The sequence below is a fragment of the Pelodiscus sinensis genome, chromosome 19 (genome assembly GCF_052426305.1).
Source record: "Pelodiscus sinensis isolate ZL-2025 chromosome 19, ASM5242630v1, whole genome shotgun sequence".
NCBI lineage: Eukaryota > Metazoa > Chordata > Testudines > Trionychidae > Pelodiscus > Pelodiscus sinensis.
The window spans coordinates 31066009-31087751 of record NC_143070.1 but is presented as its reverse complement, the minus strand read 5'-3'; the positions used below and the strand labels follow the sequence as shown (position 1 = coordinate 31087751).

The 21743-nt window shown below is 51.5% G+C and overlaps 1 protein-coding gene across 1 annotated transcript in view; it reads left to right on the top strand.

Annotated features, from left to right (window-relative positions):
• LOC149522921 (butyrophilin subfamily 1 member A1-like) overlaps nt 1–21743 on the top strand; it is a 38918-nt gene that overhangs the window by 13617 nt on the left and 3558 nt on the right. The window contains exons 4-6 of the mRNA XM_089771151.1: nt 15444–15464; nt 15574–15600; nt 16707–16733. Of these exons, the coding sequence (XP_089627277.1) occupies nt 15444–15464; nt 15574–15600; nt 16707–16733 (75 nt within the window). The remainder of the gene's footprint in view (nt 1–15443; nt 15465–15573; nt 15601–16706; nt 16734–21743) is intronic.

The following is a 21743-nucleotide window of genomic DNA, read 5'->3' as shown; positions in this document are numbered from 1 at the left end:
CCTCAGTCAGGCCTGCAAGTAGGAAGTGTGGGTGGGCAAAGCAGTGGCTGTGCACATGGAAGTGTTAGCAGTCCCGGTGGTTATACCCGCTACAGGACAGGGCAATTAGCTCTTTACTGCAGTGTAAGTGCTGGGCGGTAGTTGTGCCTTAGTCACAAAGGGCAGAAATTGGCTTTCAGTGACCTTCATGTTTATAGGGAGCCAGGGATTTCAAAGTTTCTTTAGGGTGTGGAACACGCAATTCTTGGTTAAATTAATGGGCACTGAATGTGCAAACCCCCAAGGCAGCTGGGAAAGTTCCCCCTGCACCAGAGGGTTTTCTCTGCTGAATCTCTGTGAGCTTTGCGTAGAAATTTGCAAGTGCCCGAAGAATTGGCTGCAGGTGTCCCATTACCCTGCTACTGCAGGTGGGCTCTGAATGAATCTCAGGTACCTGCCTGTCTTGGTAGTTGTGCAGCAACATTTGGCAGCCTATTGCGGGTACTGGAATCCACTCCCCCAGCTACCTGTGTACCTGTCTTCCAGCAAACTCCTGCAGCCTGCTGCTTTCTGGCTGCTTTACACCCTCCTTCCCTGCACCCCTCCTCTCTTCCTTTTCGGGAGGGGTGTGTATGTGGCAGGGTGGCTATTGCTCTTGTGGCAGGCAGGGATCAGTGCACCCTCATTCTGGGCCAGGCCCCCACTTCTCTTGACCTGCTTTGTTTGCAGGCAGCTTCCTCCCCCCACCTCTTCACCTCAGTCAGCTGTTGAGGGTTCTGGGTGAGTGGGGGCCTCTGCTGCCCTTCCCCAGGCAGGGCCAGGGGGAGGTACCCCCCTTCCATCTTCTTGGGGGTCTCCCTCACCCCTTTTTCTTCACTGTGCTGGGGAGACTTCACCGTTCCTGCTGCTCTCCCTGGGGCAGAGGTGGTAAAGGGGCTGCTGTGGGGCAGCTCCTGGGCTATGTCTACACTGGCGTGATTTTGTGCCAGAGCTATGCAAATGAGGCTAAGCGTGGAATATCACTGAGCCTCGTTTGCATATATGAGCCACCATTTTTGTGGAAGAAGCTCTTGCCCCTTCTTGCACAAGAAAAACCCTCTTGCACAATGCTGTTATTCCCGAAAATAATCAGCGTAGCAATATTGCAAGGGAAGAAGCTGCTGCTAGGCAGATCGTCAAATACCAAACAATTAGAAGCCAATATATATATACTGTCTGTTTATATATAATAACAATAAACCATTATTCCCCTTTCCATAACAATTCCCTTCAGACGCCACCTTATCTCAAGGTCTTCACTAGAGTCAGCATTCTATCCTTATCTCGAGCACAAGAGAGATGAGAGGCGAAAACTGTCTCTCCCAGTACTCTGCGTTGTTAGGGCTCACAGTTAGCATGAGTTAGGCTAACCAAAAGATCAAAATGGCTACATACAAATCCCTTGGCTTCCACAGGCATCTCCTGCCTTGATCACAATGTTTTCAAACATGGTGTACACAGAAGCTGTACTGAGGCAACAGGCCTGACCATGCCTGCCTCACACAGCTCAGGGACCAGCACAGTACTGAGCAACCAGGATGTCACCATGTTGGTGCAGAGAACTGCCAACAAGGCACCGAAACAATCATCTGCACCGGATGACAGTGCTGTGGCAACGGCTGTTGATACCATGACCACTGTGGCACTGGAGCAGACATCCGCACCAACAACCACACCCCTGGAATTGGTACCATCTATGGTTCAGATTACAACAGCACTGTCTGTCCTGGCACTGAGGAACCTACATCAGAAAGACCTGCACCTGGTCTCTTCCACTTTTAATTCTCAATTCCTTGGCACCAGTACTTCACCTGCCACAGTGGTACCAAAACATGGCACGTTGCCCATGGAGCTATCCAGCGACGAAAATGACGATTGTGGGGGCTTCACATTTGTCACCTGGCACGGAGGTCTCTGCAGCATCCACTCATCCTACCTTTAGATCCCCTTTGGGCAATGCTATCCCACATTGGGGACTGTGAGTGGGCCGATCCCACCCAGGGGCTGCACCTCACTCCCTTTTTGACTTCACAAACTCAAGGACTGTTCACAGAGCACCATAGAATTCCCTAAGGGGAAGGGGGACTCAGGACCACCCTCTCTCCAAGTCCCAACTCAGGGCCCTAGGGGCGGGGAGCCTTCTCCCCAACCTGACTGATGGGGCACCAACAGCCTCAACTCGGCAGCCCGCCAACAGCTCCGCCCTGTGTCATTTCCTCCCCCGTGATTCTCACCCTAGGGATCCTTCTTCCCCCCTCTCTCTGTAGCCCCAGGTTGCTTCCTTCTGACGCTTCTTCTCTTCGTTCCCACCTCCCTTTTGCTCTCAACTCCCCCTTTTTATGGGTCAGGCCCTCCTTTCTTGCCCATTCATGTCCTTCCCTGCCAGCCCGCCCTGCACAATTGGACACAGCATCCAGCGTCCCCTCACCTGCCCCATGCTCGGCACAGGCGCCGGGGCTCAAAGCTGCCGGCAGTGTGCCTCCTCCTCTGCCCATGCTGGCCGCCTCTTCTACCAGCTCCAAGCCAGTGACCATGCGGCATTCTGGCATGGACCTTCCCCCTGGGTCCTTGAAAGGGGTGCGGGGCTCCGATGCCCCATCACAGGGACCATACCCATGGTTACCACAACCCATGCCATGACTTTATTGGCAATATTGGAGCCTATGGACCTACAATTTTAGAAATAAACATACCAACAAGCAAAACACACAACTTGTTCCCCCTCTCCCCCACCACAATCTCCATTACCACAAAGAATGGAGGAAGAGGTGTTGGACCCACAATCTTGTGAATCAAGACCGGATACATCTCCAGACACAAATTCATCATCTTCTCCCGATGACACAGTGATGCCACCACTACCAGCTGATGACTTCACTACTTTTCAGGACCAGTTTAAAAGAGTGGCAGCTGACCTCAACATCACCAGGGAAGAAGTCACAGAAACTCAACACAAACTCACCAACATCCTCCAAACAGCCCTATTGGTGAAAATCACCTCACCCATAAATTTGTCAGTCTTGGACCCCATAAAAATGATCTGGCAGACCCCAGTCACCATTCCACCTATGTGTAAGTGAGTGAATAGAAAGCACTGTGTTCCTCCTAAGTCATCCAAATTCCTCTTTACACTCCCACCCCCCCCAATTCTTTGATGGTGAAAGCAGCGCATCAGAGGAGTAAACAACAACAACCTCATTCAGCCCCAGCTGACAAAGAAAGCAAGAGCTTAGATGTATTCCAGAGGAAAGTCTACATTCATCCACCCTATAATTTAGGTTAGTGAACTACGTGGTGTTACTTAGCAAATATGACTTCCAACAGAGAGGACTCTCTATAGAAATGTCCTGGAACTCAGAGTGATCAGGCTTGCATGCCATCACTTCCTACCAGTATTACTTGGGCAGACTTGTCAGCCTACATCAACAGCAATGCATGCATGTTCTATATATATAGGCAGGGCAGTGCACGTTTCCATGTCCTACATACAGAAGCTATTGCCCTCTGGAAAACGTGCCTCAAACACAGGATTACTATCAGTACATGTGACTTCCCAGGCATTTTAAATACCACTGCCTACGCACTCAGCAGAACCCTACCTCAAAAGCAGAGTGACCGATGAGTGACAGCGCTGTCAACGATCTTCTGTCACTGGGGCTATCCTCAGAGAGACCTTTTCACCACAGCCCCCAACAAGAAGTGCCCCCTGGGCTGCTTCAGAGCAGGCATAGGAAAAGGATCCCTGGGAGGTGCTCGATATTCAAAAAGAGCCATCATTTACTCCATGCCACTCCTATCCCCCCATTCCCTTTCTCCACAGTATAATACACAGAATAAGAACGGACAGAGCAAAGATCATACTTCTAGCCCCTTCTTGGCCTAAGCAGTCCTTCCTCAACTGGATGGCCATATTTCCCCCAATCGCTCTACCGCAGAGCCTGAACCTATTTTACCAAACAGGGCTCCAAATTCAGCCTCCCCAATTACCGAGGCTTCACCTCAAAGCCTGGTACCTAGATGGCTTTCAGAGTTAGAGCGCCAGTGCTTGGAACAAGTACAGAATGTGCTACTGCATAGCAGAGCTATGTCTACTCAAAAACCATATGCCCACAAATGGACACAATTTGTCAGATGGGCCACATCATAGAATCATAGAATAATAGGACTGGAAGGGACCTTGAGAGGTCATCGAGTCCAGCCCCCCGCCCTCAAGGCAGGATCAAGCTCCGTCTACACCATCCCTGACAGATGTCTATCTAACCTGTTCTTAAATATCTCCAGAGAGGGAGATTTCACCACCTCCCTTGGCAATTTATGCCAATATTTGACCACCCTGACAGTTAGGAATTTTTTCCTAATGTCCAATCTAAACCTCCCCTGCTGCACTTTAAGCCCATTACTCCTTGTCCTCTCCTCAGAAACCAAGAGGAACAAATTTTCTCCTTCCTCCTTGTGACACCCTTTTAGATATTTGAAAACCGCTATCATGTCCCCCTTTAATCTTCTTTTTTCCAAACTAAACAAGCCCAGTTCATGAAGCCTGGCTTCATAGGTCATGTTCTCTAAACCTTTAATCATTCTTGTCGCTCTTCTCTGTACCCTTTTCCAATTTCTCCACATCTTTCTTGAAATGTGGTGCCCAGAACTGGACACAGTACTCCAGCTGAGGCCTAACTAGTGCAGAGTAGAGCGGCAGAATGACTTCATGAGTTTTGCTTACAACACACCTGTTGATACAACCTAGAATCATATTTGCTTTTTTTGCAACAGCATCACACTGTTGACTCATATTCAACTTGTGGTCCACTATGACCCCTAGATCCCTTTCCGCCATGCTCCTTCCTAGACAATTGCTTCCCATCTTGTATGTATGGAACTGATTGTTCCTTCCTAAGTGGAGCACTTTGCATTTCCCTTTATTAAACCTCATCCTGTTTACCTCTGACCATTTCTCTAACTTGCTAAGGTCATTTTGAATTATGTCCCTATTCTCCAAAGAAGTTGCAACCCCACCCAGTTTGGTATCATCTGCAAACTTAATAAGCGTACTCTCTATCCCAATATCTACATCATTGATGAAGATATTGAACAGTATGGGTCCCAAAACAGACCCTTGAGGAACTCCACTTGTTATCCCTTTCCAGCAGGATTTAGAACCGTTAACAACAACTTTCTGACTACGGTTATCCAGCCAATTATGCACCCACCTTATCGTGGCCTTATCTAAGTTATATTTGCCTAGTTTATCAATAAGAATATCATGCGAGTCCGTATCAAATGCCTTACTAAAGTCTAGGTATATGACATCCACCGCTTCTCCCTTATCCACAAGGCTCGTTATCTTATCAAAGAAAGCTATCAGATTAGTTTGGCATGACTTGTTCTTCACAAACCCATGTTGGCTATTCCCTATCACTTTATTACCTTCCAAGTCTGTTTGCATATGATTTCCTTAATTACCAGCTCCATTATCTTCCCTGGGACAGACGTTAAACTGACCGGTCTGTAGTTTCCTGGGTTGTTCTTATTCCCCTTTTTATAGATGGGCACAATATTTGCCCTTTTCCAGTCTTCTGGAATCTCCCCTGTCTGCCATGATTTTTCAAAGATCATAGCTAAAGGCTCAGATACCTCCTCTTTCAGCTCCTTGAGTATCCTGGGATGCATTTCATCAGGACCTGGTGACTTGCTGACATCTAACTTTCCTAAGTGATTTTTAACTTGTTCTTTGTGTATCCTATCTTCTAAACTTACCCTCTCTCTGCTTGTATTCACTACGTTAGGCACACCTCCAGACTTCTCGGTGAAGACCGAAACAAAGAAGTCATTGAGCATCTCCGCCATTTCCAAGTTCCCTGTTTCTGCTTCTCCCTCCTCACTAAGCAGTGGGCCTACCCTGTCCTTGGTCTTCCTCTTGCTTTTAATGTATTTATAAAAGGTCTTCTTGTTTCCCTTTATGCCTGTAGCTAGTTTGATCTCATTTTGTGCCTTTGCCTTTCTAATCTTGCCCCTGCATTCCCGTGTTGCTTGCCTATATTCATCCTTTGTTAGTTGTCCTAGTTTCCATTTTTTATATGACTCCTTTTTTATTTTGAGATCGTGCAAGATCTCCTTGTTAAGCCAAGCTGGTCTTTTGCCATATTTTCTGTCTTTCCTACACAGCGGAATTGTTTGCTTTTGGGCCCTTAACAACGTCCCTTTGAAATACTTCCAACTCTCCTCAGTTGTTTTTCCCTTCAGTCTTGCTTCCCATGGGAACTTACCTACAAGTTCTCTGAGCTTATCAAAATCTGCCTTCCTGAAATCCATTACCTCAATTGTGCTGGTCTCCCTTCTACCTTTCCTTAAGATCATGAACTCTATTATTTCGTGATCACTGTCCCCTATACTGTCTTCCACTTTCAAGTTCTCAACTAGTTCCTCCCTATTTGTTAAAACCAAATCCAGAACAGCTTCTCCTCTGGTAGCTTTTTCAACCTTCTGAAACAGAAAGTTGTCTCCAATGCAGTCCAGAAACTTATTGGATAGCCTGTGCCTCGCTGTGTTAGTTTCCCAACATATGTCTGGATAGTTGAAGTCCCCCATCACCACCAAATCTTGGGCTTTGGATAGTTTTGTTAATTGTTTAAAAAAGGCCTCATCCACCTCTTCCACCTGGCTAGGTGGCCTGTAGTAGACTCCTAGCATGATATCACCCTCTTTTTTTCCCCCTTTTAGCTTAACCCAGAGACTCTCTACACAGCTATCTCCTACGTTCATCTCCACTTCAGTCCAAGTGTGTACATTTTTAATATACAAGGCAACCCCTCCTCCCTTTTTTCCCTGTCTGTCCTTCCTGAGCAAGCCGTACCCTTCCATACCAATATTCCAATCATGCGTCCCATCCCACCAGGTTTCTGTAATACCAATGATATCATAGTTGTATTTATTGGTTAGCAATTCCAGTTCTTCCTGCTTATTACCCATACTTCTCGCATTTGTATATAGGCATCTAAGATACTGATTTGATCTTGCCTCCCTGTTGTGCCCTGACCCTCCTTTCTCCTTGCCATTATAGGCCGTAGTCCCCCCCATTTCCAACCCATCTCCCAGTCCCGCACATTCAGCACTTACCTGTGGGCTTTGCTCACCTGCCCCCGACAAACCTAGTTTAAAGCCCTCCTCACAAGGTTAGCCAGTCTGTGTCCAAACAAGGCCTTCCCGCTCCTGGAAAGGTGAACTCCATCTCCGCCAAGCAGTCCTTCCTGGAAGAGCACCCCGTGATCAAGGAAGCCGAATCCCTCCTGGTGACACCATCGTCGCAGCCAGGCATTCACCTCCAGGATGCACCTCTCTCTGCCCGGGCCCCTACCTTTGACAGGAAGAATAGAAGAGAATACCACCTGCGCTCCAAACTCCTTCACAAGTACTCCCAAAGCCCTGTAGTCACACTTGATCCGCTCAGTGTCACACCTGGCAGTATCATTTGTGCCCACGTGGATGAGTAGCATGGGGTAGTAATCAGAGGGCCGGATAATCCTCGACAATGCCTCCGTAACATCTCGGATATGGGCCCCTGGCAGACAGCATACCTCTCGAGATGAGCTGTCAGGGCGACAGATGGGTGCCTCCGTTCCCCTCAGAAGAGAGTCTCCAACCACCACTACCCTACGTTTCCTCCTCGCAGTGGTGGCTGGAGACTGCTCAACCTTGGTGGTGCAAGGCCTGGTCTCCTCCACTGTGGGGGGTGACTCCTTGTCTCCTGCTGAAAGTAAAGTGTAATGGTTATGTAACAACACAGTGGGAGGGTTAGGAGCAGGGGTGGAACACTGCCCGCTGCCGGAAGTAACCAGCTGCCAGTGCTCACCCTGCACCACTGCCTCCTCCATAAGTGGCTGGTCAACAGTCCCACATCCTAGGACAGTGACCTCCGTGGACTCCACAGGAATACTGTCCAGGAATTCCTCATGGCTTCGAATGCTCCTCAGCCTGGCCACCTCCTCCTGTAGCTCTCCCACCTGCTGCCTGAGAGATTCCACCAGCAGGCACCTTTCACAACGGTTGTCTCCCCCAGCCTGGAGATCACTCAGTGGGAATTGCAAGCCACAAATACAGCAAGACCACACCAGGACCTGGGTAGAGGCATCCATGCTCAGGTTCTCTGTCTGGATACAGGCACAGGTGGAGGGGACAGGAGAAGTACTGGTACAAGCGCTTCGGGTCTTCATCACCATCAGTCACTCCCTCTGCTCAACTCCCTCTTCCACTCCCCTGTCTGCAGTCCCCTGTCCGCTTCGCTCCCCTGGTCGCACTGCTCTGGCTTTTTAAAGCCTGCTTGCCTAGGTCAGGCCTGCCCCCTTCTGAGTCACACAGGGGAAGGCTGAGCCTGAGGCTAATCAGAGGCAATCAAGGGAACAATGGCAGGCTCTCAGTCCCAACTGCCACAGAAGCTGAAACTGAAACTGCTAGCACTCACCTGGAATCAGACTCTCAATTCACACTTCAAACTGTAAAATTCATACAGTCAGGCAACATTCCACTTGAGGTGGCCCCGTTACCTTCCACCCTCCAATATCTCCTGCACTTAAAACAATCCCATCTTTCCAGGAGCGCGATTAAGGTCCATCTGGCAGGGATCACAACTTTCCACACACAAATAGACGATGCTTCCAGATTAGTCCATCCAATGACAAAATGGTTCCTGAAGGGCCTCCAGGCCCTGTACCCCGACATAGCTCCCGCAACTGAGCTATGGGATTTGCACTTGGTTCTTAACACATTTACTAAATGACCATTCAAGCCCATGGCCACAGGCTCCCTGCTTTACTTTTTGGTGAAGACTGCCTTTCTAGTGGTCGTTACTGCCGCCAGGTGAGTGGGAGAAATAGTGGCACTAATGGCTGACCCCCAGATACCATTCTCTCAAAGACAAGGTAACCCTACGTACTCATCCCGAATTCCTACCTAAGAGTCACTCTTCTTTCCATATACATCAGACCATTCAGCTCCCAGTATATTTTTCCAACCCTCACACCAATCAGTTTGAAGAAAAAATGCATCCCCTCAACTTCCGCAGGGCACTTTCCTTTTATATACCTAGAGCAAAGCCCTTCAGATCCTCACCTAGACAAGGGACGGGCAAAAGGGCCTCTGTGGGCTGGATCCGGGCTGCCGAGCAGATGGAACCAGCCCACGGAGGCCCTGCTGCTCCCCCTCCAGGCCAATTAGAGTCTGGGGGACAGGAGACCACGTGAAGCCTTCTCCGCTCTGCCCCCACCCCGTGAGCAGTGCCTGGTGCTTCAAAGCACCACATGCTCCTGGCAGGGTGGGAGGAGGCTTTGTGCACTTCCCCACCCCCAGGCCCTAATTGGCCTTGGGGTAGAGGGGTGCAGGAAGTCTCCTTCCATGCCTGGGGCATGGCTCATAGAAGGAACTTAGGGTGGGGGCAAAGGCCAATCTTTATCGGGGGTGGGGAACCTGGAAATACCTTGGCCCCACCCCCTTCTACTTGATGCTCCACCCCTTCCAGTGCAGCCCAGGACCACTTCAAAAATTTCCGAAGTGGCCCCTGGCAAAAAATTATTGCCCACCCTGACCTAAACTGTTGATTCTACTGGCAGAACATAATAAGGGAAGGGATATATCATCTGAGAGACTCTCCCACTGGATTTTTGGACTGCATCAGAAAATGCTGTGAACATAACCAACAAAATCCCGGGAGCCTGAACTACAACCTCTTACTACAGCACCACCAGCACTGAGTAAATCACTGGCACCATCTAAGGCCTGCTGTAAGACTAACAAGACGACAGCTTGAAACCTTTCCAAAGGGCAAAAATTGCACTGTCCATCAATTAGGCCATTATAGAGGTGGCCAATGAAAAATGGCAAATCCCACTCTCCATCTCACCCACTAACAAAAGGGCCAATAAAAAGAATTTCATCCCTGCCAAGGGCACGAACTTTCTTTTTTCTCATCCCCAGACAAATTCCCTGGTGGTCGACATAGCACAACCGGGGGCTAAAGTACAGCAATACAAGAATGCCACAGCAGGCAAAGAGAGCAAACGCTTAGATCTTTTTGGTAGAAAGATCTATCCCTCATCAACCTTATCACTGAGCATTGCTAACTATGCAGCTCTCTTAAGAAATCATGATTTCAACAATTATTATAAGCTCACTGTTCTCAGGGAACATTTAACAGATAACAAAACACCAATCTTTGAAATCATCGGACAGAAGCACCGTGCTGCCACATGGCCAGCCTCACAAATGGCTCTTGATGTTGCAGACACAGCAGCACAATCTACTGCCAAATCAGTCGAAGAGTATCCTGGTTACAATCAGCTACAATCCAAAGTAGAGGACTTCCCGTTCAACAGACAAAGTTATTCACCGAAAGGACCAGTGAGGTCCTCCATATGAGTAAAGATTGGAGAACAACTCTACATACATTGGGCATGTACATGACCCCAATCAACAAAAACAGGATGTGCCATACTAAAGGCACCATGAATTTGCATACCCCAGATATCAGAACAGGGGATTCAACCAATCCCATGTGAGACAACACCCTCAAAGGAGGCATCCACAAAATAATTTGATGTCCAATGAGCAGAACAATAAGCAACAGGTTTGACGCATTAGTCAAGGGCATGCAAGATCTCCCGCTCACCTGTCCACGCCAAGACCAGGTTCCTTCTTTTTCATTACTGCTTAAAACCATTCTATCATCGATGGGCTGTCATCACAACCGACCGCTGAATCCTCGAGCTCAGAGCATCAGGTTACACCAGTGGTTCCCAACCTGTGGTCCGCAAACCCGTGGTGGTCTGTGACAGTACTTCAGGGGGTCCGTGGAAAGTTTTAAATGTTTAGATCCTTACTTCTTTTCTTTTTCTTTCCTTACTTTTCATTTTCTTTTCTTTTTTTCTTTATCTTTTTCTTTTCTCTCAACGAGGGGGAGGAGGGGTTCTGTGAAATTTTAATAGATTGAAAAGGGGTCCATATGCTCAAAAAGGTTGGGAACCACTGGGCTACACAATTCCGTTTACATCCCTTTCCCTACCCTCTCCCCCCTGCCTGTCCCTCTTCACGGTGCCTTCTCACAAGGCCCTATTAAAACAAGAGGTCCAACGCTTCCTCTCCATGGGGGCAGAAGAGGGTACTGGATGAGTTCAGGGGCAGAGGCTTCTATTCCCACTACTTTCTCACACAAAAAAAGGACAGACAGTTGGAGACCCATTCTCGACCTCCATAGACTCAATTGATATCTTTGCAAACACTGGTTCAAAATGGTGACTTTGGCTTCTGTTATCCCTGCACTAGATGGGAGGGACTGATTTGCAGCCCTCAACCTACAAGATGCCTATTTCCACATCACAATCCACCCTGCTCACAGACGTTTCCTAAGATACACGGTAGCAACAGAACATTTCCAATATCCTGTCCTACTCTTCAGCCTGTCTTCTGCACCCAGAGTATTTTCCAAACTGCTTGCTGTCATTGCAGATTACTTATGGAGCAAGGGAATTAACATATTCCCGTATCTCAATGACTGCCTAATAAAATGCTCTTCCTTCCCAGAAACTTTTGAATCCATGAATGCAACATGGAAAATATTCAAATCCCTGGGCCTCATCATCAGTGTGGAAGAAAACATTGTCCTCGCTGTGTTTGTAAGCAACAAGTAGCCAGAGGCAGTTTTATTATGAGCTGCAGCAAGGGAAAAACTGGTTTGGACTGTGTGGGAGTCCCCCATCTCCCCCCAGGCAGATCTTTGAATACAAGCAGTTATGAAGCAGTTTCTATACTGTCCATTAGATATAATAACAATAACAATTAGTCTCCTTCCCATTACAGACACCAATGGCTAACAGTTATTTAGTTCCACCCAGATGCTCCTTATCTCAAGGTCCCTACCAGAGTCAGCGTTCTATCCTTATCTCCGTATGGAGCGAGAGGCGAAGGCAGCGTCTAATTACAGATCTCGCGTTGTCAGGCCACAGACTTAGCCTGACTCTTGCTCTCTTGTTAACAAGACCAAGATGGCTTCACACAAATTCCCTTTTCCTGCCTCCACAGCAGTGATCAAAAATCTTCTCTATGTCCTGCTCAGTCCTTGAAATGTACAGGTGCCTGCTTAGACTGTACCTCAGCACGGTGATACCCACCATTGCAGAGGTTCCAGGTAATACCAGACCTCATAGCAATGGTCACCATGAGCCTACAGTACAAGTTCTTACCTGTCTCCAGCTAATGGCAGCCACAACATACAAGGTTTCTCATGCACGACTGCACTGGCTGGCCTCCATACTTGGATGGGAGAGCTTTTGGATGGTCACCTTGTACTTGGCTGATGGTCCACCAAAGAAACCTTGTTCCACATCAGTCTTTTAGAACGGAGAGCAGTCATCAGCATATACAAGCACTTCTCCACACGCATTCAAAATACAGTCAGGATACTTGCAGTACTGCGTAACCACACTAGGTGTGTGGGTTACATAAGCACTTCTCCACACACATTCAAAATATGGTCAGGATACTTACCGACAATATGATGACAACACATTACATAAATCACGAGGGAGGTGTCCAATCCCATTCCCTGTGCATCATGGCAATTCACAAGGTGACACTGGTAGCATCATACTTACCCAGCATCAACAATGTCTCAGCCGATACATAAGAACGGCCGTACTAGGTAAGACCAAAGGTCCTTCTAGCCCAGTAGCCTGTCTGCCAACAGTGGCCACCACCAAGTGCCCCAGAGGGGGTGGACCGAAGACAATGATCAAGTGATTTGTCTTATGCCATCTCTCTCCAGCCTCTGACAAACAGAGGCCAGGGACACCATTTCTATCCCCTGGTTAATAGCCTTTTATGGACTTAACCTCCATGAATTTATCTAGCTTCTCTTTAAACTCTATTATAGTCCTAGCCTTCACAGCCTCCTCTGGCAAGGAGTTCCAAAGGTTGACTATGCGCTGTGTGAAGAAGAACTTTCACTTATTAGTTTTAAATCTGCTACCCATTCATTTCATTTGGTATCCTCTAGTCCTTATATTATGGGAACTAATGAAGAACTTTTCTTTATTCACCCTCTCCACACCACTCATGATTTTATAGACCTCTATCATACCGCCCCCCCAGTCTCTTCTTTTCCAAACTGAAAAGTCCCAGCTGCTTTAGCCTCTCTTCATATGGGACCTGTTCCACCCCCTAATCTTTTTAGTTGCCCTTTTCTGAACCCTTTTCAAGGCCAAAATATCTTTTTTGAGGTGAGGAGACCTCATCTGTACACAGTGTTCAATATGTGGGTGAACCATAGTTTTAAACAGGGGCAGTAAGATATTCTGTATCATATTTTCTATCCCTTCCTTAATAATTTCTAACATTCTATTTGCCTTTTTGATCGCCGCAGCACACTGTGTGGACATTTTCAGAGAACTATCCATGATAACTCCCAGATCTCTTTCCTGATTTGTCGTAGCCAAATTAGCCCCCATCATACTATATATATAGTTGGGGTTATTTTTTCCAACGTGCATTACTTTACACTTATGCACATTAAACTTCATTTGCCATTTTGTTACCCAATCACTTAGTTTTGTGAGATCTTTTTGAAGGTCTTCACAGTCTGCTTCTGTCTTGACTATCTTGAACAGTTTAGGATAATCCGCAAACTTTACTACCTGAGGGTATGTCTACACTACCCCCCTAATTCGAACTAGGGGGGTAATGTATGCATACTGAACTTGCTAATGAAGCCCGGGATTTGAATTTCCCGGGCTTCATTAGCATAAAGCCGGCTCCGCCATTTTTAAAAGCCGGCTTGTTCGAACCCCGTGCTGCGCGGCTACACGCGGCACGGGCTAGATAGTTCGAACTATGTAGCCATTCCGATCTATCTGTACGCCTCGTGGAACAGATAGATCGGAATGGTTACATAGTTCGAACTATCTAGCCCGTGCCACGTGTAGCCGGGCGGCACGGGGTTCGAACAAGCCGGCTTTTAAAAATGGCGGAGCCGGCTTTATGCTAATGAAGCCCGGGAAATTCAAATCCCGGGCTTCATTAGCAAGTTCGGTATGCATACATTACCCCCCTAGTTCGAACTAGGGGGGTAGTGTAGACATACCCTCACTGCTTGCCCCTTTCTCGAGATCATTTATTAATAAATTGAACAGGATTGGTCCTAGGACTGACCCTTGGGAGACACCACTAGTTACCCCTCTCCATTCTGAAAATTTACCATTTATTCCTACCCTTTGTTTCCTGTCTTTTAACCAGTTCTCAATCCAAGAAAGGACCTTCCCTCTTATCCCATGGCATGTAATTTACGCAAGAGCCTATGGTGAGGGACTTTGTCAAAGGCTTTCTGAAAAATCTAACTATACTATATCTGCTGGATCCCCCTGGTCTGCATGTTTGTTAACCCCTTCAAAGAACTCTAAGGGTATGTCTACACTACCACTCTAGTTCGAACTAAGGTGGTTAATGTAGGCATCCGAAGTTGCAAATGAAGCCCGGGATTTAAATTTCCTGGGCTTCATTTGCATCTTGCCGGGCGCCACCATTTTTAAATCCCCGGTAGTTCGGACTCCGTGCCCGCGGCTACACGCGGCACAGAGTAGGTAGTTCGAATTAGGCTTCCTAACCTCAGATCGGGTTAAGGAGGTCTTGATGCACAGCAGGAAACATACTACATGCTCCACCGCCCTCCGAAAGTGGTGCAGATTTGCGTCATGGTGTACAGACAAACGGCTGGACCTGCATTCAATACCACCACACTAAATTTTGGATTATATCTGCTCCTTAAAACAATCAGGCCTTAGCCTTAGCTTCTCTCCAAGTTCACCTGGCAGCAGTTGCCACCTTTCACCACACTGGGACGACCTGTCAACGACAGTGGAGCACTCACGGGGATTCACATCTTGAAGAACTGTTATTACTGCACAAGGTACTTTTCTCACTTCTCATCTCCTGTTTTCATTCTCCTGGTCTTTTTATTTTATCACCTTGCTCACCTCCTACCAGGCTCCAGATTGATTCACCTGTTGTTCCACTGGAGTCTTGCTTGAGAAATGTCTTGGTATTTATTTCTGCACCTTTGGCTGTTTGCTCTTCAAATTCCATTGGGCCCTCCAACAATCCACTTCATACTTTATCTGACACAGGTTAGACTTCTGTTTACTGAATGGTCCCTGATTGGTTCCAATTACCTCTGGCACCTGCCAGCTAGCTAGACCAGGGAGATCATCCCCTTCTACTTCTGGTTTTGCTTAAGCACAGGTATGAACTGTGCTTTCTGTAACTGAGTAGATTACACCGTCAACCTAGATTCTGAGTCAGAAGATTTTAATTTGTTTACTCTTTAATGTGGGAACGTATTGAATACCTCCTTTTTAACATGTGGGTCTCATTTTCCTTTCCTTTGCTTTTAGATAAACTGCAGGGTGAGCTCAGTAAGTTGTTTTTATTATTATTATTACTAATAAAACTTGCTACAAAATTGTCTCCTATTCAGCGTTTCTGTGTTCAGGAGAGGTCTCATGTCTCTGTGTTTGTTTTCAGAGTGGAGAAGAGCCCTACTAAATGCAGGTAAATACATTCACATTTTCCCCGTGTGGGAGGTCGGGGGTGGGGGTGTGTGGGTGGGTGGGGGGCTCAGCAGACCCCTTTGTCCCATTCTCCCTGCCTTGTCCAACTCTCCAGCTGGGGCTCCCTGTCAGACACCCCAGCTGGCGGGTGCGATCACCCCCTCTCCACGGTACGGGGGGGGGTCAATGAACCCGATAACGGTGTCCCACCTCAGCGGCAAAAGAGGGGGCCCACACCCCAAGTGTCACCCCTCAACGGGACGTGGCCCTAGCCGTCTCTGCCACCCGGCCGCTGCTGTCCGCACGCCAGATGGCGGCCAGGTTCACAAAAAGGGGTTGGGTGCCAGTGGGGGTGAGGGAGGGGGACCTGGACCCGCCCTCTCTCCGGATCCCAGCCCGGGGCCCTAAGTGCAGGGGCTTGTGATCGCCCCTGCACGGCAGACGGGGATGTTTCCTCCCGCAGTGCATCTGCCCAAGGATGCCAGAAGGCTCCTGCCCGGGGCTGCTTCCTCCCTTTCCCTAGCCCCTGGGGTACCCCCGCCATCTTGTACGACCTACCGCGGTTCAGTGGTCCCGGTTTGAGGTTGCAGTGTCCAAGCCCCATGGGGCTGCCGTAGCCACGGGTCCAGCCCCGGCCAAGTTGCTCCTCCGATGGGTTTCGGGGCCTATCCCGGCCGTCCACGGACTCAGGACTGACTGCCCGCTGGCTGTGGGGGCTGTCTCGAGAGTCCTGAGGACAGGGGCGGGCCACCAGCCAGCCTTGGTCACGCACCTGTGGGCCTTTTTAAAATGGTTCGCCGTGCCGGACACCTCCTGGGGCTCCCCCCCTTCCAGCGGCGTGGCGGCTTCCCCTGCAGCCGCCCAGCTGTCAATTTCCGCCACGGCCCCTCCCAGCGCCGTCCCAGGGCTTTGGCCCGTGCCTCCGCCCTCCATCCAGCGGTCCGGGCCGTTCCGCGTGCGGGCCGCTGACGGCCCGTCACACCCTATTTGAAAAGTTATCAATAGCTATTATATTTTTCTCTTGTCATAAACTTTATCTGAGATTATTTTCTATTCAGCAAGTCTGTGCTCAGGGCAGTTCTCATCTCTCTCTCTGCTTGATTTCAGGCTGGGAGAAAGCCAGACAACATGCAGGTAACTGCTGTAAACTCTGCTGAATGTGATCTTTCAAAACTTCAGCTCACCTGTAAGCTTTCTGCTCCTTTGCTTTGGGACAGTGTTGAATAATGAGACCATTTCCCTGGGCAGGGAGCGGCTCAAGGTGGGATGACAGGAAGCCACCATTAGCCCTCTTGTACTGCCAGTGTTGGTGGTAGCTGGGGACTTCTGGGCACTTTCAAATCTGGGGGCAGAAGGGAGGGCCAGGGTATGTACCTAGGAAGGTGTTGGAGGGGGGCAGCAGGCAGAACTAGGGTCGAGATCTTGCCCCACATATTTGGTGGAGTCTGGGCACTGTAGGTCCATAATTCATTGCTCCTGTCTGGAGCTGATGTTTTTATAACCTGATTATGAAGCTCCCCGACCCATGGTCACTTAGGCCTGGTCTACACGAGGAGTTTAGGATGAAGGAGTGGAGAGAAGAATCCGTTCTCACGGAGCTCTGAACCAGCAAATGAAATACAGGTATCTATGTGACGATCACAAAGGGCGTGGTGGAGAGAGGACATGCCAGGGATGCCCAGCAGTGCCCTGTGAAAATAAAGGAGAGGGGGAGTCTTAGGAAAAGACAAATGAGGCAAACAGAGGGTCTGCTTTATTTTTCAGGCAGAACGGCTCTTGTGCAAGAGGGGGGCTTGCGCCAGAAGGAGCTGTGGAGACGACTCCTTTTTGCACAAAAGCCTCTTGTGCAAAAAGCGGCTGAAAATTAATTATACAAATGAGGTGTGGCAATATTCCACACTTCGCCTCATTTGCATATTTATTGCACAAGCCATAGCCAAAGGATCTGTCTGCTCGGCCCAGGGCAGCGAATCTCCGAGCTGGGGGAGGGAGCACACAGCAGGGGGCGGCCTTGTCAGTGCAGGCCCTGATACCTAGGGGGGCTCAGCAGAGAAGGTCGTGTGAGATCGGCAGTGACAGAGCCCCAAGCTCTGCAGGATTCTTTAATGCTGGGGCACAAACCCCACAACCACAGTCTGCCCCTCCCCTGGCTCTGGGACGCGCTGCCTGTCTGTGTAGCCAAACCTGCCATGTCTGCAGAGCCCGGTGTGAGACCCCCAGCGCGTCTGCCTCAGGGCTGGGTGGAGGGAGCCAGGGGGAGGCTGGGGCAGTCGCTAGCCGGGGACACCTGCACCCCTGGGGCTCTATGAGGGGGGCTGTGTGGCCAGTGCCAGTGCTGGGAGATGCCGGGGCAGTGGCAGAGGGTCTGTGCCGCTCGCAGGGCCCAGGGGACACGTGGCTCTGGGCAGAGAGTTCAGGCTGGAGCCGAGTCTCCACTGGCAGCCGGGTCTGTGGGCTGAGATCAGGGCTGGGGGGATTTTCCTGGCCAGGGCACGTTTCACAGCCGCTCTGGAGTGTCCAGCTGGTGCCCTGAGCCCGGCCTGCCCGTCACTGCGCGGGGCTGGGGCTGGGGACAGTCCCTCCCTGCCAGTCACTGGGGCCTGGGCACCTCAGCTGCTCAGGCAGGTTTGCAGAGGGGCTGGGCAATCGGGTGCTAATGGTTCATCGGCAGAACAATTCGATTTGGGGTCCAGTGAAACTGCTCCCGGCCCCAGGCTGAGTTTGCTGGCGAGTGTCCATGGACAGAGCCAGGTGCCGCCGCTTCCCTTCCAGCCTGTAGCCCAGGGGCGGGGACCCAGCTGGGAGCCCCAGGTCCCTTCCCTGTGTGGGGCGGGGCAGGGATGGGAATGTGGGTCCCCCCTCAGGTGGGGGCTGGAACCGCTGGGCTCCGGGGGTCTGATGTGGGGTCCCTCAGTCTCTGCTGCTGCAGATGCTCCCCGGGTCTAAACATGGCCTAGGGCCCTGGGCAGAGCGTGGGGATGAGCCTGGCTCTGCAGCACAGTGGGGCAGCCCCGCCTGGGAGCCCAGAGTCCAGCCCCCAGCCCCAGTGACCTGCAGTTACTGACCCATAACTCAGTGAGGGGAGGGGCGCGGCCCCGGCACAGCAGTGTCTGAGGGAGCCGGGTTCCCTTGCACCGATGCAGCTGCCCCCGTGCAAACCCCCAGTGCAGCCATGTGGGTGTGAACTGGGACTGGCCCCAGTGCAGCTTCTCCCAGGTGGAGGGGGCAGGAAATGGGGAATTGCCCCTCCCCCTCCCCACTGCCCTCATTAGCAACAGCCCATTGGTTTGCAGTTGCACCCCCCTCCCATCCTCCACTGCCCTGCCCCTCCTAGGAGCCCTGGGGGGGGGCTGGGCTGGGGTGGTGGAGGCCTGTTCCCTCCCCTTCCTATGTCTGTCCTTACGCTCCACCCCTCAATCCCCCTGGCACCTGCCCTTCCCCTTCCCCTCCCCACAGCCTCCTGGTGCCGCCTCCTTCCCTCACTGCCCTCCCAACACCTGCCCCCTGCCTCCTTCTTCTCTGTGCCCAGCCCCTCACCGCCCTCTGCCCCCGGTTCTCCTCACGCCCCTCTGCACCCTCACATGTGACTTGCCCCACCCCCCATCTTCCTCATGCCCCCTCCTTTCACCCCCTCTGCCCCGGCACCCACTGCTCCCTCCCCTCCCCCTTCCTTTTGTCTGCCCCTCCCTTCCCCCTTCTCTCCCCTGGCACCTGCCCCTCCCCCTGCCCTCTGGTGCCCTCCCTTCCCTTGCCCCCTTCAGCCTCCAGTAGCTGCTTCACACCTGGCCCCTTCTTGGCCCTGGTGCCTGTCGCACTCCAGGCTGCACCCCTGAGCCCTGGCACCTGCTGCTTGTACCTTGTAGCCCCTGACATCCCCCCCATTCCCTTGCCCTCCCACCCCCTGGCACCTGCCCCTCCTCCCACACTTTGTGCCCTCTAGCCCCTGGCATCTGCCCCACGTAGGCCTCAGCATGAGCCCCTCCCTCACCCCCTGTGCCTGCCCCTCCCCTCCCCTCTGCCTCCCGATACCTGCACCCTCCCACTCCCCAAACCACTGGTGCCAGCCCCTTTGTGCTCCCCTCCCCTGGCCCCCTGGGCCCATCTCTCCCCGCTGCTTTCCCAGCGCAAGTCCCTGCCTTTGGCCCCTTTTGGGCCCCTGATGTTTGCTCCTTCCCCTCCCTCCTCCTCTAGCCCATTGGTGCCCTACACTCCCCTCTGGGTCCTGCCCCTCCCCTCCCCTTCTCCTAACCTCTGGGTCCTGCCCCTCCACTCACCTTCCCCTAACTTCTGGGTCCTGCCCCTCCACTCACCTTTCCTCTGCCCCCTTGTGCCCTCCCTTCTCCACCCAACTCTCCACCCTCCTCTGCTCCCCTGTTCCCTTGTCCCCACTCTGCCCCCTGGTGCCTGCCCTGCTCCTCTCTGCCCTGCTCCTCTCTGCCCTGCTTGTCTCTGCCCCTCTGCTCTGCCCCACCCCCGGTACTGCTCCTTCCTTTGCCCATCTCTGTTCTCCTGGCACCTGCCCTGCATGCCCCTCCCCCCTTGATAACCACCCTCCCCTTGCTGCCCTTTTGCCCCCTGGGGTCTGCCCCCCATGTCCCACTTCTCTATTTCCCCTCATCACCTGGCCGGCCAGTCTCCCACCCCCTCCTTGCCCCTGGGGCCACATGAGGCCTGGAGGATGCTGGCAGGTGAGGAGAACGTGAGTCAGGAAGTGTCATTTCCCCTTCACTGCACACAGGAGCCAGGGGCACCCAGTCAAAGTGACAGCATGGTCAGAAAGGGCAAGATCTGTTCACGGAGGGTCGCTCCGTCCCTGGCTCTGAGCCAGGGTGGGCAGGGATGCGCCAGCCTGTTCTGAGTGTCCCTAGTCCCTGTGGACTGGATACTGGGAGTGGGTGACAGAGGAGGGATCACGAGACGATTCCCTCCTCTGCTCATTCCCTCTGGCTGCTCCAGGCGCTGCAGTGGCAGGAGGCAGGACACTGGGCAGAGGGACCAGGGGTCTGGCCCAATGTGGCTGATTTTGCATAAATATTAATTATAATAACAACACCATTAATACAGAAACTCCCCCAGACACTGGCCTGTCGCGCTAGCGATGTCGTGACACAACAGCCTTGGCAAATGATGGATTTGAAAAGTCTTGGCCTCCTAGGAAACGTGTTTTTCTATCCGGTTCCCAGGCACTAAGCAGGGCGCTGGAGTGACGTCTCTGAAACAGTCCCACAGACCCATGTTTTGGCTGCTGCTGTTTGCTGCGCCACCGTTCCCTCTACTGCTCTGTCCGCAATGGCCTGGCACCAGCACCTTCTGCTGCCCCCCTCCACGTGCCTTCAGCCAGTCCCTCAAGGTCCCACCAGCTCTGGGCGATGGCAGCTCTGAGTGCAGAACCTCGTGGCTGGTGCAGGCCGGGCTCCCCCTCACCCGCATACTGTCCCCAGCAGGGCTCGGCCCTGAGAGCTCTGTAACTGCAGCTCCAGCCGTCACTGACCCAAGCCAAAGGCTCCGTCTGGCCCAGGCAGCTCTGTCTGCACGGGAGAGAGGGGCCAGCAAACCCCTGGGCCACCCGCCCTCTGCTCACCAGCCCCCGGCAGCCCCACCCTGCTCCCCAGCACAGGGCGTGTGGGGGTGGCCAGGGCTTAACCTGTCACCAGAGAGGGGCCGGGCTCCAGCATGTTTGTTATTTTCCCAACTGATGGGCCAAGCCCAGAGGTGCCGGGGCTGGGAACTGCCAGGCCCAGAGGTCTCAGAGGGGCCAATTGAGTCTGTATCTTAAAAAACCCTCAAAAAACAACGCTTGCTCCTGTAGCACCTGAGAAACCAACAGCAAATCTAGTCATCTCTCTGCGTATGTCTACACTAGCCCCCTAGGCTATCCTGGGCTTCATTTGCATCTTCCCAGACGCCACCATTTTTAAATTCCGGCCCGTGGCTACACGTGGCATGGAATAGGTAGCTTGAATTAGGATCTCTGATACTAATTTTGTGTCAGCTACACCAGACTAACACGGCTACATTTCTATCAGTCGTCTCTCTGTTAGTCTGTGGGCGCTGCAGGACTTTGTGAGCCCAGAGGTGCCGGGGCTGGGAACTGACGAGCCCAGAGGGGCCAGAGCTGAGCCCTGGCAAACCCCAGCACAGATT